The 17,850-nt window shown below is 55.6% G+C and overlaps 1 protein-coding gene across 2 annotated transcripts in view; it reads left to right on the top strand.

Moving 5' to 3' along the window:
• SLC38A3 (solute carrier family 38 member 3) overlaps nt 1–17,850 on the top strand; it is an 84,196-nt gene that overhangs the window by 48,520 nt on the left and 17,826 nt on the right. For both annotated transcript variants that reach the window (XM_039481236.1, XM_039481238.1), the window contains exons 5-9: nt 4,965–5,038; nt 12,858–12,950; nt 13,205–13,286; nt 16,807–16,889; nt 17,680–17,738. In XM_039481236.1, the coding sequence (XP_039337170.1) occupies nt 4,965–5,038; nt 12,858–12,950; nt 13,205–13,286; nt 16,807–16,889; nt 17,680–17,738 (391 nt within the window). The remainder of the gene's footprint in view (nt 1–4,964; nt 5,039–12,857; nt 12,951–13,204; nt 13,287–16,806; nt 16,890–17,679; nt 17,739–17,850) is intronic.

The following is a 17,850-nucleotide window of genomic DNA, read 5'->3' as shown; positions in this document are numbered from 1 at the left end:
TTTCCAAAAAAATGAATTCTGGAAACCCTGGTTTGGGGCCATTGAAACTTTCCAGTTTCCATTGCAACCTGTGAGAAATGGGGTTCGTTCTGGTTTTGTTAGACAATGAAGTGGTGTTTCACAATGAAAAATCAGCAGTCCCGTTTGGAGCTTTTCAACCTTTTTCTTTTAAACCATTTTTTTTCTAAGTGAAATTTCATCCAAACCATTATGATTTCACAGGAAATGTCGGTTTATCAAAATGGTATTTTCCCTATGTAAAAATGTTTTGATGGAAGTTTTCCAGCAGGCTCCTCCCACAAGCCCCGGGGAGTGGGTAGTGCCATAATCTCCCCTTGAGAGATGGGGAAACTGAGGCACAGAGCAAGCCAGAGAGAGAGACTCAACTACGGTGGCCCAGCCAGTTGATGAGAGAGCTGGAAATAGCCCCAAAGTCTCTGCTACGCCCACTGTTCTGTGCCAGTTCCCGGTTACTTTTATCCGGTAACAGTGCAACCTAGTGGGTTGAGACTTAAGCTGGGAGCCTGGGCACCTGGGTTCTGATCCCAGCTGCACCAGTGACTGACCTTAGGTGAGTCACTTTCCCTCCGTGTGCCTCACTTTACATGAAGTTCATGCTCATGGCTGCTCTTTGGGGCGAGGACCACACCTGCATGTGCTTGTACAGTGCCTGGTGCAGCGGGATCTCAGCCCCGATTGGGCCACTCCAGAAAGGAGCAGCATCAAACTGCAGGGGGTTGGAGTGGATCCATGACTGTTTGCAGCCCACTCAGCCAAGAGAATAGAGTTTGCTCGCTCGGTTTCACTTCCTGGTTCCCATTCAAAAGGTCCAGGCTACTGCTGTGGGGAAAATCCATCTCCTAAAATACATGGGAACAACTGGCCTGACCCCGCAGCCCATTCCTGCTGGCTGCATAGGGGTCACGCCTGATTTATCCTGGAGTATGTATGCAGGGCACAAACCTGTTTCTAGCCCCCTGGGTTTTCTAGCCCCCACGCTTTAACAAAACCAGCATTCAGGACTCCCTGGTGGGGCTCTGTGCCGTGATATGACTGAGGCCGTGTCCGGGTTGCTGATTAGCTATGCAACATGGCAAGACATGTGCACTGAGCTCTCCGCATCACAGCAGAACTCAGGTGGATGTTGGGGCTGGGGGGGTCCCCTCCCTGTACTGATAGGAAAGTGTTTTTACACTGGAGTAAAACCAGGACTGGCAAACCCTGCCATCCACGCTGCCCAGTCCTCCCCAGCTGCGAACTCGCCCTGAGAGTCTGGGGATGGCAGGAGAGAAAAGAAAAACTCCTTCCCTAGGAGACTGCTGGGGAAAAGCCCATTCAAATGCAAGCGACGCTGACAGACGCCTTGTTACCTAGCGGAACTAATGACAATGGATCTGAGCGGAAAGTAAAAGGGCATTAATTAGCCAGGACCTTATTCTGTTCTTAGACCCATGCACCAGGCTGGGCAAGAAGCTGTGAAAAGGTGGTTAGCGGGATTGGCTTATGACATTGTATGTGTGTCACTCAGGCACTGTGCCTTGGTTTCCCCATTTGTATGGGGGGTAATGGAACTGCCCTACCCCAGGCAGGAAGGCTGCGAGGCTGAATACTCCACAGCAGGGCCGCCCAGAGGATTCAGGGGGCCTGGGGTCTTCGGCGGCAGGGGGCCCCTGCTTCAGTGGTAATTCGGTGGTGGGGGGTCCTTCCGCTCAGGGACCCACCGCCGAAATGCCCCGAAAACCCGCGGTGGGGGCCCCCCGCCGCCGAAGTGCCGGGTCTTCGGCGGTAATTTGGTGGCGGGGGGTCCTTCTGTCCCAGAGCGGAAGGACCCCCCGCCGCCAAATTGCCGACAACAACCCAGAGTGGAAGAAGCTCTGGGGGCCTGGGCCCTGCGAGAGTTTTCCGGGGCCCCCGGAGCAAGTGAAGGACCCCGCTCCAGGGGCCCCGAAAAACTCTCGTGGGGGCCCCTGCGGGGCCTGGGGCCTGGGGCAAATTGCCCCTCTTGCCCCCCCTCTCTGGGCGGCCCAGCCCTACAGAGCATGAGGGTCTCGGATGCTGTGGCTGTGGAGGGTCAATCAGAACCAAAACCCAGATCTGTATTTCAGGTCCCAGTCTTATGACATCTGGCTGCAGTCCAAATGCCCCATTCCACTGCCAGGCTGCCCTGGTTCCTGTTACACGTGTCAGCATGTCTATGCTGCAGACAGGGAAACTGAGGCAGGCAGGGGTGGTGACTTGCCTGCCATCACACAGTAGGCCAGAGCCAGGAATAGGAGCCTGGTGTCCTGCCTCCCACCCTCTGTCTCCTATTTTGAACTCAACCTGTCCTGTGCTTTGGGGCCAGACCAGCTGAGAGCTGCCCTGTGTTCCCAGGTCTGGAGTGTGGACGAGCGCTCCACTCTGGCTCTTCCTTACACGCTGGGAGCAGCTCTCTCAGGCACTGGCGCATCAGACAGCGCCTTGTTTTTAGTGCGCCCTGGCCAGAGGCTGCTTTGCTGGCTCCATTCTCCCTGACACAGCTCCCAGCAGCCCCCAGGCACATGGGACACCATTGGACTCCTACGACACAAGGCAGAGATGGAACCAGCCTTCTGCGTTGCCTCTGCTGCGTCCTCCACTCGGCAGGTCCCAGCCCATTATAGCCTAGAGGCTTTGCCCGGTCTCTGCGGCCTGAGCGATCTCACTTTGGAAGCCAGAGCCAGCCCTGATCCTCGCCGCTCTCCCACCACCAAGCATGCAGGGCCCCAGGGGGAGGCTGGCGCCACGTGGCATGACCTGGTGAAGTGGCATTTTGCCCAGGGTGATCTCAGGCATTCCAGGGATAGTGTGATGCCCTCGTCCTGGCGCAGATGTGGGCAGTTTGGGGCCCTTTTGTCCAGTGCACCCAGGCGACACAGCTGTCCCAAGAACTGGGCGAGTCCTCATGTGGATAGGACAGCGGGATTCTTTGGGCATGGATCCATCCAGCTCAGGGCGTCCTAACCTCCCCATGGCTCCGATCTCATCCCAGAATAGCTGCATCCAGCGATGGCTCTGTGGCAGTGGGGGATCCGCGGCCCCCTCCGGCTCCTCTGGAAAAGCTCCAGGTCCCTGGCTGGCCAGAGGGAACCACAGGCCCTTCCAAAGCAAACACAGCAGGCTGTGATTTGAAATGACCATAAACAGGAGGAGAGGGGCTGGGCAGGCCACATGCCTGGGAACATGTAAATAGCTCTGGGGGTAATGACGTCTCCAAGAACAAGTGCAGAGGAACAGGGCCCCCAGGCCGTCCCAAACCCCGGGGCGCCTCTCAGACAATCGTGTCTATCTCCTTCCGCCCAGCAACAGAGTGTCTGGGTGCCTTCCCTGTACCACTGAGGGGGTCAGAGCTCTGCTCAGGGGAGGGCTGTGGGCTTGTTTGGTGGGAGGTTAGATTGTTATGAATTTACCGCAATGGAGTTGTCTCGGTTGATTTGTTTCAGGGTGATTTTAATTGTTGTTTTTCTAGGTGGGTGGCTGATTGGTTGCTTGAGGAACTGGGTGGGTGGGTGAGTGGTTAGTTGAGTAAGTGGGTGGGTGTTTGGGCAGGTGGGTGCTTGATTGGCTGGGTGGTTGTTTGGTTGGGTGGCTAAATGGTTGGGTTTTTGGAGTGGGTGAATGGTTGATTGGTTGGCTGGATGTGTAGGTTGGTGAATGGTTGGGTAAGTGTTTGATTGGGTGGGTGACTGGGTGGGTGAATGGTTGAGTGGCTAGGTGAATGTTTGATTAGCTGGGTGAATGGTTGATTGGTTGGGTGGTTGTATGGTTGTTTCTTTGAGTGGGTGAATGGTTGACTGGTTGGCTGGATGGGTGGTCAGTTGTTTGGGTGGCTAGGTGAGTGTTTGGCTGGGCGGTTGGCTGGGGTTTGTTGTGTAGCAGAGTTGTGAGTGTTGTTCCTATGGTGGAAGGGCTTTTTCAAAGAGGTTGGAGGTGTTTCCTAAAGCCGGTTAGGCTCTGGGCTCACCCCTCCACGATCCAGAGTGCTTTGCCCCATCCCTCCCACGCTTCACCTTCTCTCCCCCCGCCCCCCTTCCCGGGCTCTGCATCGCTCCGAGGAGCCCAGCTGGCCCCAGGGCTCACAGATGGAGATTTGGCCTTTGGGTTGGCTAGGGCTCGCTCTGCTCCTTTCTGGGAAGGTGAAGCCCGAGGCCACAGACTGGCATCAGAAGTGACTGGCAGCCAGTGGTGGGCTGTGGTGCAATAGCACCCACTGCTCTCTGGCCTCCAGATACACCCCAGGACGGGCATCAGGACAGGCACCAGGTCAGTGGCGGGGTGGGGGGACCCCGTGGGATGAGTGGGACATGCATTTCATTGACTGGGGAGAGACCGCTCCTAAAAAACACCCAGCCCTTGACTCTTGGCTGGGTTCTGCAAGGTTAACAAGGGTTTTCCAAGCCCCCACTCCCCATTATGCAAAGGCAGCTGCAGGCTCCAGGAACCACTGACAGGCAGTAGCTCCTCTGCTCTCTGCCCAGCACTGCGAGCAGGTGGGACCCCGAGACACGGATCGCACAGGCTGTGGTGCAGCTGGAGCCCTGCCATGGGGCAGGGAGAGGGGCTGGCTGGAGCCCTGCTGCGGGGAGAGGGGCTGGCTGGAGCCTGCACTGAACCAAGTGGATTTTCACCAGGGCCCAGCAGGGCCCTTTGGCTGGTGAATCCTCCCAACTCCCCTGTATCAGTAACATGCTCACACTCTCTGCTCCAGAAGGGGAAACTGAGGCATGGAGAGGCAGGGGGCCCAAGGTAATGGGCGTGCCAGAGATTCCACTCCTTGGCAAATCTGGCCCTCGTTGACACCCCAAGGCCACACGGTATGCCAGCACCTGTGACCCCCGCAGGGCTCTGGCCTGCCAGCCCTCAGCTCTCTGTCCCAGCAGACTCCCACCCCAATGCAGCCTCCTAGGGCTCTGCTCTCAGCTCACTCATCTCCCATCTCATTCCAGCTTCCTCCTGACCTCAGTGGCCTTGCTGTCCAGCTACTCCATCCACCTCCTGCTGAAGTCCTCCGGGATTGTGGGTAAGACCCCTGCAAGTGGGGATGGGAGGGTCATCTCCAGGCCCAGCTTTCCCATTTGCGCCAGGTTCCCACTCCCCCGACTTGTTACTTTGCACCCCCAGCCCCAGGTGGACTGAGGCTGACTGGCTGCCTGCGGCTGGCGGGGAACGGCTAGTGCATGGCCAGGTACCCTGTCAAGGTTTCCTCCCCCACTCTGAACTTTAGGGTACAGATGTGGGGACCTGCATGGATCCTTCTAAGCTTAATTCCTAGCTTAGATCTGGTAACGCTGCCATCAGCCAGAAATTCAGTGTCTGGCGCACTCCCTGTCCCCCCAAAACCTTCCCCTCCCTGGGCTGCCTTGAGGGACTTTACCAATTTTCTGGTGAACACAGATCCAAACCCCTTGGATCTTAAAACAAGGAAAATCAATCAGGTTCTAAAAAAAACCTTTTAATTAAAGAAGAAAGGTAAAAATCATCTCTGTAAAATCAGGATGGAAAATACTTTACAGGGTACTTGGGTTTATATAGCCCAGAGAAAACCCCTCTAGCCTTAGGTTCAAAGTTACAGCAAACAGAGGTAAAATCCTCTCAGCAAAAAGGAACATTTACAGGTTGAGAAAACAAACATAAGACTAACACGCCTTGCCTGTGCTACTTACAAGTTTGAAACATGAGAGACTGATTCAGAAAGATTTGGAGAGCCTGGATTGACGTCTGGTCCGTCTTAGTCCCAAGAGCGAACAACCCCCAAAACAAAGAGCACAAAACAAAGACTTCCCTCCACCAAGATTTGAAAGTATCTTGTCCCCTTATTGTTCCTCTGGTCAGGTGTCAGCCAGGTTTACTGAGCTTCTTAACCCTTTACAGGTAAAAGAGACATTAACCCTTAACTATCTGTTTATGACACGCCCCCCAAATCTCAGACAGTGTGGAGCCACACTGGTGGTGATTTCTTCCTAGAATTTTAGAATAAGCAGATTAATAAAACACATGCACCTTTACATATACCACTAATTAGGTAAAACTACGAGATATTTTACATTTCAAGGACAATTTTTAACCAGTTGATTCTGGGAAACTTTCACGGGAGAGTGCATCAGCTACTTTGTTAGAAGCTCCTGAAATGTATTGAATTTCTAAATCAAAATCTTGGAGAGCTAAACTCTATCGAAGAAGTTTTTTGTTGTTTCCCTTGGCAGTATGAAGCCACTTTAGCACACCATTGTCCGGTTTGTAGCTGGAAACGCCGTCCCCAAACGTATGGGCGTAGCTTTTCCAGGGCATACACAATAGCGTAGCATTCTTTTTCACTGATGGACCAGTGGCTTTCCCTCTCAGACAGTTTCTTGCTGAGAAACACGACAGGATGGAAGTTTTGATCCGGTCCTTCCTGCATTAAAACTGCTCCTACACCACGCTCAGATGCATCTGTGGTTACTAGGAATGGTTTGTCAAAGTCTGGGGCCCTTAGCACAGGGTCAGACATGAGTGTGGCCTTAAGCTGGGTAAAGGCCTTCTGACACTTATCAGTCCACTTAACCGCATTTGGCTGTGTCTTTCTGGTCAGGTCTGTTAGTGGGGCAGCGATTTGGCTGTAGTGGGGTACAAATCACCTGTAATATCCGGCCAAGCCTAAGAAGGATTGGACCTGTTTCTTAGACTTTGGGACAGGCCACTTTTGGATAGCATCCACCTTGGCCTGTAGGGGAGTTATCGTTCCTTGACCCACCTGGTGTCCAAGGTAAGTCACTCTGTTTTGGCCTATTTGACACTTTTTAGCCTTAACAGTTAGTCCTGCCTGCCTGATGCGCTCGAAGACTTTTTCCAAGTGTTCCAGGTGTTCTGCCCATGAATCAGAAAAAATGGCCACATCATCGAGGTAGGCAACTGCAGATTCTCCCAATCCTGCTAGGAGACCATCTATAAGTCTTTGGAAGGTGGCGGGTGCATTTTGCAGCCCGAAGGGAAGCACATTAAATTCATACACCCCTCCATGGATGATGAAGGCAGACCGTTCTTTGGCGGGTTCATCTAGCGGTACTTGCCAGTACCCCTTGGTTAAGTCTAATGTAGAGATAAACTGGGCACGTCCCAATTTCTCTAATAGCTCATTGGTGTGTGGCATTGGATAGTTGTCGGGACGAGTTACAGCATTTAGCTTACGGTAGTCCACACAAAAGCGTATTTCCCCATCTGGTTTGGGAACTAGAACCACGGGAGATGCCCATGCACTGTTAGAGGGGCGGATTATACCCACTGTAGCATGCTTTGGATCTCCCGTTCTATAGCCGCTTGGGCATGAGGAGACACCCGGTAGGGTGGGGTTCTAATTGGGTGAGCATTACCTGTGTCAATGGAGTGGTATGCCCATTCAGTCTGTCCTGGGGTGGCTGAGAACATTGGGGTGAAGCTAGTGCACAGCTCCTTGATCTGTTGTCGCTGCAGACGTTCCAGTGTTGTGGAGAGGTTCACCTCTTCCACGCCACCGTCACTTTTTCCTTCATAGTAGACACCTTCAGGCCACTCAGTGTCATCTCCTCCCTGGGCTGTAAACTGACAAACCTTTACTTCTCTGGAATAAAAGGGCTTTAGAGAGTTAACATGGTACACTTTAGGCTTTAGAGTTGAGGTGGGGAATGCTATGAGATAGTTAACAGCTCCCAGGCGCTCTTGGACCGTGAATGGCCATTCCCATGATGCCTCCATCTTATGGGCCTGTTGCGCCTTCAAGACCATAACCTGGTCCCCTACTTTGAAGGAACGCTCTCTGGTATGTTTATCATACCAGGCCTTTTGCTCTTCCTGAGCATCCTTTAGGTTTTCTTTAGCAAGGGCTAAAGAATGTTGGAGGGTGCTTTGTAGGTTGCTTACAAAGTCCAGAATGTTAGTTCCTGGAGAAGGCGTAAACCCCTCCCATTGGTGCTTCACCAGCTGTAATGGCCCCTTAACCTCGTGGCCATACACAAGTTTGAATGGTAAAAACCTTAAACTGGGATGTGGTACAGCCCTGTAGGCAAAAAGTAACTGCTGCAACACTAGGTCCCAATCATTGGAGTGCTCATTTATGAATTTATGTATCATGGCCCCCAAAGTTCCATTAAACGTCTCCACCAGGCCATTGGTTTGATAGTGGTAAGGTGTGGCAACCAAGTGATTCACCCCATGAGCTTCCCACAGGTTTTTCATTGTCCCTGCCAGGAAATTAGTTCCCGAATCTGTAAGGATGTCGGAGGGCCAACCTACCCTGGCAAAAATGTCTGCTAAGGCCTGGCACACAGTTTTAGCCCTGGTGTTGCTTAGAGATACTGCTTCCGGCCATTGGGTAGCAAAATCCACGAAAGTCAGTATGTACTGCTTTCCTCTGGGGGTCTTTTTTGGGAAAGGACCCAGAATATCCACAGCTACTCGCTGAAATGGGACCTCAATTATGGGGAGTGGCTGGAGAGGGGCTTTGACCTGGTCTTGGGGCTTTCCCACTCTTTGGCACACCTCACAAGACTGGACATAATTAGCAACATCCTTGCCCATTCCCTCCCAGTGGAAAGACTTCCCCAACCGGTCCTTGGTTCTGTTCACCCCAGAATGACCACTGGGATGATCATGGGATAAGCTCAAGAGCTTTACCCGGTACTTAGTTGGAACTACCAACTGCTTTTGAGGATGCCAGCCTTCCTGGTGTCCACCAGAAAGAGTCTCCTTGTATAAAAGTCCTTGTTCTACAACAAACCGGGATCGGTTACAAGAGCTGAGAGGCGCTGGGGTGCTCCGTGCCGCCGCCCAAGCTTTCTGAAGGCTGTCATCTGCTTCCTGCTCAGCCTGGAACTGTTCCCTTGAGGCTGGAGACACCAGTTCCTCCTTAGACTGTGGACTTGGGCTTGGGCCCTCTGGAAGCGATGTAGGTGATGGGGTTGTTTTCGTTGATGGTGAACCGCTTTCCGCTGGTGCACTATGTGATATTTCAGGCTCTGGCTGAACCTCTTGGGTAGGGTTGTCTGCTGCTTCTGCCAGTTCAGGCCCACTGGTGCCCTCTGGAGTTGTAGACGGGTTTGCAAGCGCTGGAGTCAGTGCTGGCAACGGTTCTGGTGCTGGTTGCTTTTCCAGTTCCGGTTCTGGGACTGGATGCACTAGGGCTGTTGCAGTCGTTGGCAGGGGATCCGGTTCCACCACCTCTGTCTGGGTCTCTGGTAACACAGACGGGGCCCTGGATGGCTCAGGAACAGGGATGGGTGTGGAAGCTTGCTTGGCCTGGCTGCAGGTGACCATTCCCACCCTCTTGGCCAGCTTCACATGGTTGGCCAAGTCTTCCCCCAGTAGCATGGGGATGGGATAATTGTCATAGACTGCAAAAGTCCACATTCCTGACCAGCCCTTGTACTGGACAGGCAATTCAGCTGTAGGCAAGTTTAAAGATTTTGACATGAATGGGTGAATTGTCACTTGGGCCTCTGGGTTGATGAATTTGGGGTTCACTAAGGATTGGTGGATAACTGACACTTGTGCCCCGGTGTCTCTCCACGCGATAACCTTCTTTCCGCCCATTCTCAAGGTTTCCCTTCACTCCGAGGGTATTTGAGAGGCATCTGGGCCTGGGGATCTTTGGTGTGATGGTGTTGTAATGAACTGTAATCGGTTGGGGTTCTTGGGGCAGTTGGCCTTTATATGTCCCAGTTCGATACATTTAAAACATCGCCCAGCTGACTGGTCACTGGGCCGAGGTGGGTTGCTGGAGACTGGTGAGGTGGGACAATAGGGTGTCTGGGGCTTTCCTTGGGTTGTAGGTGGGGTCTTGGGTTGCCCCCGGTGATAGGGTTTATTTTCGGTTTGCCCTCTCTGATATTCGCTCCCCTTGCTAGTAGTTTTTTTCTTTTCTGCCACTTCCACCCATCTGGCTCCAATCTCCCCTGCCTCGGTTACAGTTTTGGGTTTCCCATCTAGGATGTACCTTTCTATTTCCTCACACACACCCTCTAAGAACTGCTCCATTTGCATTAGGAGGGACAGCTCTTCCAGAGAGTTAACACTTGCTCCTGATATCCAGGCATTCCAATTCTTTCCAATGTGGGAGGCATGTCAGGTAAATGACACATCTGGTTTCCACCTTAGGGCTCTGAACCACCAACGGGCATGCTCAGGGGTTAGCCCTATTCTGATTCTGGCCTTGGTTTGAAAAAGATCATAATTGTTCATGTGTTCCTTAGGCATTTCAGCCGCCACCTCTGCTAAGGGTCCACTGAGCTGTGGCCTCAGCTCTATCATGTACTGGTCTGTAGGGATGTTGTACCCAAGGCAGACCCTTTCAAAATTTTCTAAGAAGGCCTCAGTATCATCACCTGCCTTGTAGGTGGGGAATTTTCTGGGATGGGAGACAGTACCTGGAGAAGGGTTGTTAGGGTTGGCTGGTACATCCGGCTTAGTCCTTGCTAATTCCAGTTCATGCTTTCTCTCTTTTTTCTTTGCCTCCATCTCTATTTGTTTTATCTCCATAGCTCTCCTGTGATCAGCCTCTTTGGCTCTCTCTTCTCTTTCTCTCATCTCCATCTCTTTTTCTCTCATGTCCATAGCTCTCCTGTGGCTTTCTCTTCTGTGTCCAGCCTAGCCAGTTCGAGTTTGTTAACTGTTTCACTGGTACTCATTTTCCTGCTTTCTTATGCTGGCCACACCCCTCTGCAGCTCACTGACTGGGATGCACTCAGCTCAGGGCTGCTTGGTTAACAGAGACTTTCTAACTAGCTATACCCGAGAGGTAGAAAGAAAGAAAACAATTCAGCTTGTAAATTCCTGTTGCTGTCTGTTTGCTCACAGCTTGAAGCCTCCTCTTAACAAAGACCCTTGTTAAAAAAACTTAACACCTCTTCCTTCAGGATGCTTTCTAAGCAGCTAGAAAGGAGAGAAAAAAAATCCTACTGGCTTTTGGTTCTTAAAAAATCCCTCACAGCTACTCACCATGTCAAGGTTTCCTCCCCCACTCTGAACTTTAGGGTACAGATGTGGGGACCTGCATGGATCCTTCTAAGCTTAATTCCTAGCTTAGATCTGGTAACGCTGCCATCAGCCAGAAATTCAGTGTCTGGCGCACTCCCTGTCCCCCCAAAACCTTCCCCTCCCTGGGCTGCCTTGAGGGACTTTACCAATTTTCTGGTGAACACAGATCCAAACCCCTTGGATCTTAAAACAAGGAGAAATTAACCATTCTCCCTCCTTAGAATCATAGAATCATAGAATCTCAGGGTTGGAAGGGACCTCAGGAGGTCATCTAGTCCAACCCCCTGCTCAAAGCAGGACCAAACCCAGCTAAATCATCCCAGCCAGGGCTTTGTCAAGCCTGACTTTAAAAACCTCTAAGGAAGGAGATTCCACTACCTCCCTAGGTAACCCATTCCAGTTCTTCACCACCCTACTAGTGAAAAAGTTTTTCCTAATATCCAGCCTAAACCTCCCCCTCTGCAACTTGAGACCATTACTCCTTGTTCTGTCATCTTCTACCACTGAGAACAGTCTAGATCCATCCTCCTTCAAACCCCCTTTCAGGTAGTTGAAAGCAGCTATCAAATCCCCCCTCATTCTTCTCTTCTGCAGACTAAACAATCCCAGTTCCCTTTCCCCCCACCAATTCCTGGTGAGTCCAGATCCAATCCCCTTGGATCTTAAAACAAGGAAAATCAATCAGGTTCTAAAAAAAAACCTTTTAATTAAAGAAGAAAGGTAAAAATCATCTCTGTAAAATCAGGATGGAAAATACTTTACAGGGTACTTGGGTTTATATAGCCCAGAGAAAACCCCTCTAGCCTTAGGTTCAAAGTTACAGCAAACAGAGGTAAAATCCTCTCAGCAAAAAGGAACATTTACAGGTTGAGAAAACAAACATAAGGCTAACACGCCTTGCCTGTGCTACTTACAAGTTTGAAACATGAGAGACTGATTCAGAAAGATTTGGAGAGCCTGGATTGACGTCTGGTCCGTCTTAGTCCCAAGAGCGAACAACCCCCAAAACAAAGAGCACAAAACAAAGAACTCCCTCCACCAAGATTTGAAAGTATCTTGTCCCCATATTGGTCCTCTGGTCAGGTGTCAGCCAGGTTTACTGAGCTTCTTAACCCTTTACAGGTAAAAGAGACATTAACCCTTAACTATCTGTTTATGACATACCTGCACGGCTGTGTGCTTCTCGCGTGCTAGGTGCCAGGCAGGGACAGCGGGGACAGCAGGGGCACCGAGCTCATAGCGTTTGCCCCACTCGTGGGGTTTTGCATTAAGTCTGGAAGTTGCAGACGGATCATCCCCATAGCACGTCGGCTCTGGCATGGCCCAGCGCCGTGTCACTACAGCCCACGTGAATGGGGCTGTGCCTCAGGCGAGATCAGGCCCTGGGGTCCACGGGCCAATACACCGGGGGACAGGGGTGCTCAGCTCTCAGCCTAGGGGGCCCAGGGGCTAGAGCATCGCATGAGTGATGCAGTCATCTCCCAGTCCCCTAGTGCAACAGGTATGGGGGCTCCATCCAGGGGAGGAGTCATGTTGCTGGACCAGGCTGCCTGGGGTCTATGAGGGGGAGGGGTTAAGCCTGAGAGTCCCTGGATGCTGTGGGGGGAGAGGTCGCATCATGAGGCTGGGGGTCCCGGGGTGCTGCAAGGGGTGGGGTTGTGTCTTGGGGCCAGGAAACCTGGGGTGCTCTGGGGGGGGGGTTGTGTCTCAGGTCTGGCAGAGCTCCCTGCCCGCCCCCCACTAGCCCAGGGCTGAGGGCTGGCATTCCTGGGCACTGCTCCCTGTTGGCATCGCCCCAGTGCCTGGCCCCTGCGGCTCCTCTCACCCTCCGATCTCCCCCCCACCCCCTGCAGGGATCCGTGCCTATGAGCAGCTGGGCTACCGGGCCTTCGGCACACCAGGGAAGCTGGCCGCGGCCATCGCCATCACGCTGCAGAACATCGGAGGTAGGTGGGGGATGGGCAGAACTCCTGCCCCATACAGCACGGAGCCACAGCTGGCACCCTGGGGCACCCACAGGAGGCTCACCCAGCCAGGGCACCATCTGGCACACCCAGGGCACAGCCGGGGGGTCACCTAGGCTTCCCCCTGGTGTACTGTGGAGAGCACCCGGCAGGGCTGCGACTGGAGAGCAGCGTCTGCTGGGCACCAGTAATGTGGCTGTGCCGGGGCTCCCCCGCGGCCCCTCTGTTCCCCGCAGCCATGTCCAGCTACCTGTACATCGTGAAGTCCGAGGTGCCGCTGGTGATCCAGACCTTCCTCAACCTGGAGGAGAAGAGCACGTGAGTCCCCGTGTGTCCATCCCCCTCCACCCCGCAGCTGGCCACAGACCCCTGGCCCCATGCTGGTGCCCAAAGTGGCTGAGTCCTGTGCTTGGCCACACACCGGCCATGCTCCAGCCAGCGCTGGGGGTCCATGTCATGTCCGGGGGCGCCTCAGAGAGCTCGGGAGGGGAGCAGGGGCCCGGTGGGTAACCCTGAGCCCCCCAGCTCCAATGGGGGATAGGGGGATGGGCCCAGTGGGGGAGGGGGAAGGGGCAGCTGAATCTGCAGCATCCAAGTCCCCCCATCCCCCGCCCAGCCAGGGATCCCCTCCCAGGGCATGTCCCCAGTGCAGAGAGGCCAGACACCACATGGCGCAGGGGAGGCACCAAGTGCCTCTGACAGCCGCTGCTCTCTGGCTCCAAATAGAAGGGGATCCCTAGTTGGGATGGGCCCAGTGCCCACCCCTTGTTCCTGGGGGCCCAGCCATCAGTAGAAGGGATGTCCTGAGGGCCCTTGGGTGGGGTGGGAGCTACCCAAGGCCAGCAGCTTGAGCCAGCTGCGGGGGCAGGGAAAGGACACTGCTTAGGGGAAGACCGCAGCATGTGGGGGGTTTGCTATCCAGGTGCTAGTCACCACTTGCTGCCAACCCCAGCTGGGCTGGACCCAGCCCCACTCCATGGGGGGCCAGAGAGGGGCTTTTGCATGGGGAAGCGGCCAGCCCAGGACATACCATGATTCTTGCTACCCAAGCCCTGAGTTCCCCCGCACAGCTCTGGGTGCTCCTCAATCCCGACCCGCAGCCCCTGCTATCCCAGTCTGGGCTCTCCCCAGCCCCTGCTCTGGGTGCCCCTCAGTCCCAACCCACAGTCTGTACTATTCCAGCCTGGACTCCACCTATCTGCTTCCCTGCCGCTGGCCCTGCCCTCCTGCCTCCCTGGGCTGATCTCCTCCCTGCCATGAGGCAGGCCGGTATAGTTAGCCCCCTTTCCCAGTTGGGGAAACGGAGGCACAGCATGACACCAATCTGCAAAGCCAGCTCACCCAGGGAATCCCAGCCTGGGACTTTCACCCAGAGGGCACCTGCGCCTCCTGGTGATCGCAGGCTGTGTCTGCACCCTCCTGCACCCTCCTGCCTGGCAGCCGGGCAGATCTGGCCTCCAGCCCAGCACAGGGATTTAGCCGTATTTAGTCACTTCTATTTTAGCTTAATGCCAGAGCTGAATAAGCCTTTAGTGTCGGATTAAACCAGCGGGAACGTCCAATCCCTGCTTCCCCTTCCCATGGGCAGAGCCAGCCCCCCGCTGGGCACACGACTTCTCTGGGGTCTGAATCTCCATGTGGCACTTGGCTGGGGCAGCTGGCACCTCCAGGCACTGAGGGGTTAACGCAGTCGCTCGTGAGGTCGCTGCGGGTGTCACTACCACTCCAACATCCGTGCCAGGTGCCAGAGCCTGTCTCCCGGTGCTATCAGCCCATCCAGCTTCCCACAGGCCCTCAGAGGCAGCTCCATGCCTGGCACCCATGAGGCCAAAGGATGGGTCACTCCAGGCACTCTGAGCCTATCTCTCCCCTGGACGTTACACGGAGACCGGCTGGACCGGAGCTGCCCCGAACTCTGGGGTGTTTAGATCTATACTTTTGCACAGGCACAGCCTAGCGAGGGCGCTGTTGGGCCTGGCAGCCACTCACAGGCCTGATCCTGGCACCAGTCAATGCTCAGACTGTTCCAAACAGCTCCACGTGCACGCAAGGGCCGTGCCCCACCCTCCCCGCAGACCCATACAGCACTAGCACAAATCCCACCGTTCATGGCACTGCTTGCTCAGGGAAGGAATGGACCGGGGGTTCTAGCCAGGAATCATGGGCTGGGGAACTTCCCACTACTTGATGCAAACAGTTTCAGTGCCTAGCACTGTGAGCTGGGCTTGCTGCAGCGACGAAATGCTGGAGTCGGCTCTGAGCCCGGGGTGGGGCATTAGTGGCGTGTCTCCTGGCGCACCGAGGGAGAGGAGAGAGGAGATCCAGGCCCATTGAGTCAAACTGCCCACGATGGGCACCACAAACCATTCCCATGGCAACACTGTCCCCACAACCATCACTAGCCCTGTGATGGGCAAGTGGACCCAGCACTGTGCTACAGTCCCACCCAGCGTGGGTGCCCATCACCATGGGCCTCAGGCCTGGTTTTCAGCCCATGGGAGCAGCCACGGGCGAGTACAACAGGAGGTTGCTCGTTCCCCACACATTCCTAGGGATCTTCTCCTGGCTTCCCCAATGGGGCCTTGACCCCATCCCCAGGGACCCTCCCGAGCTGGGGGACCCTGAGCCAGAGAAAGTCGGGTCCCACAGAGGAGCCTGGAACCCCATTGGGGGGGGGGGCGAGCAAGAGGGAACCGCAGGACAGGTCATCTGGTCCAGGCCAGGTGGATGCCCAGAGCCGGAACGGTTGCTCGCACAGTCTCCGCAGAGCTGGCTCAGTGTGGCCAGGCTGAGTGCCAGGACACATTAAAGGTCCCAGTGTTCCCTGCACAGAGTGAGCTCTGTCTCCGGCCTAGCCAGGCTCTGGCCACATCCGAGCAGGGTGGGGGAGGCAGACGTGGCTCGAGGCAGAGCCCTCCTAGGGGGCAGCGCAGGGTGCAGCCATGTGTCTGGGCAGGGGCAGGCAGCCGGCGCATTGCTGTTCCCGTGGGCAGCCCAGCACTCCTTCCAGAGGGCAGAGAGATGGGATAGCAGGGGGCTGCAGGTCGGGATTGAGGGGCACCAGCAGAGCTGGTGGGGAGGGGAGGATAGTAGGGAGCTGCGCACCCTGTGTGCCCATTGTGGGGGATGCTCAGGACTAGGCAGGGTTGACCCATAACTGCCCCCCATGCAGGCTCTGCTGATGCCAGGGCGTCTTGGGAAGACTCAAGACCTATGAGTTGCACTGCCTGGTCTACACTGGGGGGGGAGGGGGGGGTTGAACTAAGGTACGCAAGTTCAGCTACGAACTCGAACTACCTTAGTTCGAACTACTCACCCGTCCAGACGCCACGGGATCGAAGTCCGCGGGATCGAAGTCCGCGGCTCCCCCGTCGACTCCGCCACCGCCGTTTGCGGTGGTGGAGTTCCAGAGTCGACGGGAGCACGTTCGAAGTTCAAACTATCGCGTCTAGATTAGACGTGATAGTTCGAACTCCGAGAAGTCGAACGCTACGCGTCGACCCAGCAGGTAAGTGTAGACCTACCCTTAGAATGAGCGGGGGTGGTGGGCAGAGGGAGACTCTCCAGGCAGCAGGGCTGCAGCAGGACCCCCCAGCTGGTGCAGGGGAGGGGGCAGCTGATGGGCACAGAGAAGGAGCCAGCTGGGGTGGGTGTTGGCAGGACTGGCGGTGTCAGGCACCCACAATCAGTTCCAGCTGGTCCTTCCCACCAAGGCAGGGGGGTCGCTGGCCCAGGCTGGGGGGTGGGTATTGACCCAGGCACCGTTGTCAGTCCCAGGGTCCCGCTAATTCCCCAGCCCCCAGTGCTGCAGGGCCTGACCCAGCCTCTTGTCTCGCAGGGACTGGTACCTGAACGGGAACTACCTGGTGATCCTCATCTCCCTCACCATCATCCTGCCCCTTGCCCTGATGAAGCAGCTCGGTGAGTCGCGCGCTCAGGGCCAGGTCGGGGCTGGCAGCTGGGGGGCGAAGCGCAGGGGGTCCAGGGTACCCGAGAGAGGGGCCCGTGGTGCATTGTGGGTGCTCGCCCCCCCAAGCTCTCCTGCATGGATGGATGGGCAGTACATCCCCCACCCACCCCTGGCACAGCAGGACAGGTGAACGCTGTGTGGGGCGAGCGGGTGGGGAGTTGGGGGAAGCTGGGATCATAGCTGGGGTGCAGCAGGGGCTGGGAGCCAGGCTGCTTCAGGCCGGGGAGGGGGGAGGACAGGGGGCAGGGAAGTGAATCTCGGGGGCAAGGAAGAGAGATAGCAGGGAGGGGAGGGGTTTGGAGGGCAGGGTAGGACCAGCCTGTGTTTTGAGGAGGGGAGGGACAAGGAGACCAGTGGGGTCTGCTTCTTGCCAGGGTCAGGTGAGCGCCAGGTATCTGTGCCAGCGCCCTCCCTGCCGCCCCTCGCCCCACCAGGGGTCACGCCCCCCCCCCATCATGCACCTCACCCCTTGGAGCCCCACCCCCATATGGGTCTGGGCCAAGGGCAGAGTCCAGCTGGGGGACCAAAGGCAGCAGCCCAGGACGTGTCTGGTGCCAATGGCTGATAAGAGGGGCATCTGGTGCCCATGGCTGGATCTCTACCCATCCCTCCCCAAGCAGACTGAGCCCTGAGCCTCCGCGCCCCAGGCCCCCTGGTGCCAACCCCATGAGGGCCAAAGACAACGGGCTGGGACACACACAGCTCTGCTCGTGCCCACCCCCTGCTCTCCTCTCTCCCCAGGCTACCTGGGCTACGCCAGCGGGTTCTCCCTCAGCTGCATGGTCTTCTTCCTCATCTCGGTGAGTCTGCCATGGCCCTGGGGGGCACCAGGACCCTCGAGAAGGGCCAGCAGGCCAGACATGCCTAGCCACCACTGTGCTGCAGCAGCAACAGCACCTGCCCTCCCAAGGG

The sequence above is a fragment of the Mauremys reevesii genome, linkage group 7 (assembly GCF_016161935.1).
Source record: "Mauremys reevesii isolate NIE-2019 linkage group 7, ASM1616193v1, whole genome shotgun sequence".
Taxonomy (NCBI): domain Eukaryota; kingdom Metazoa; phylum Chordata; order Testudines; family Geoemydidae; genus Mauremys; species Mauremys reevesii.
The sequence above is the reverse complement of the archived record's forward strand: the minus strand, read 5'-3'. Positions and strand labels throughout refer to the sequence as shown.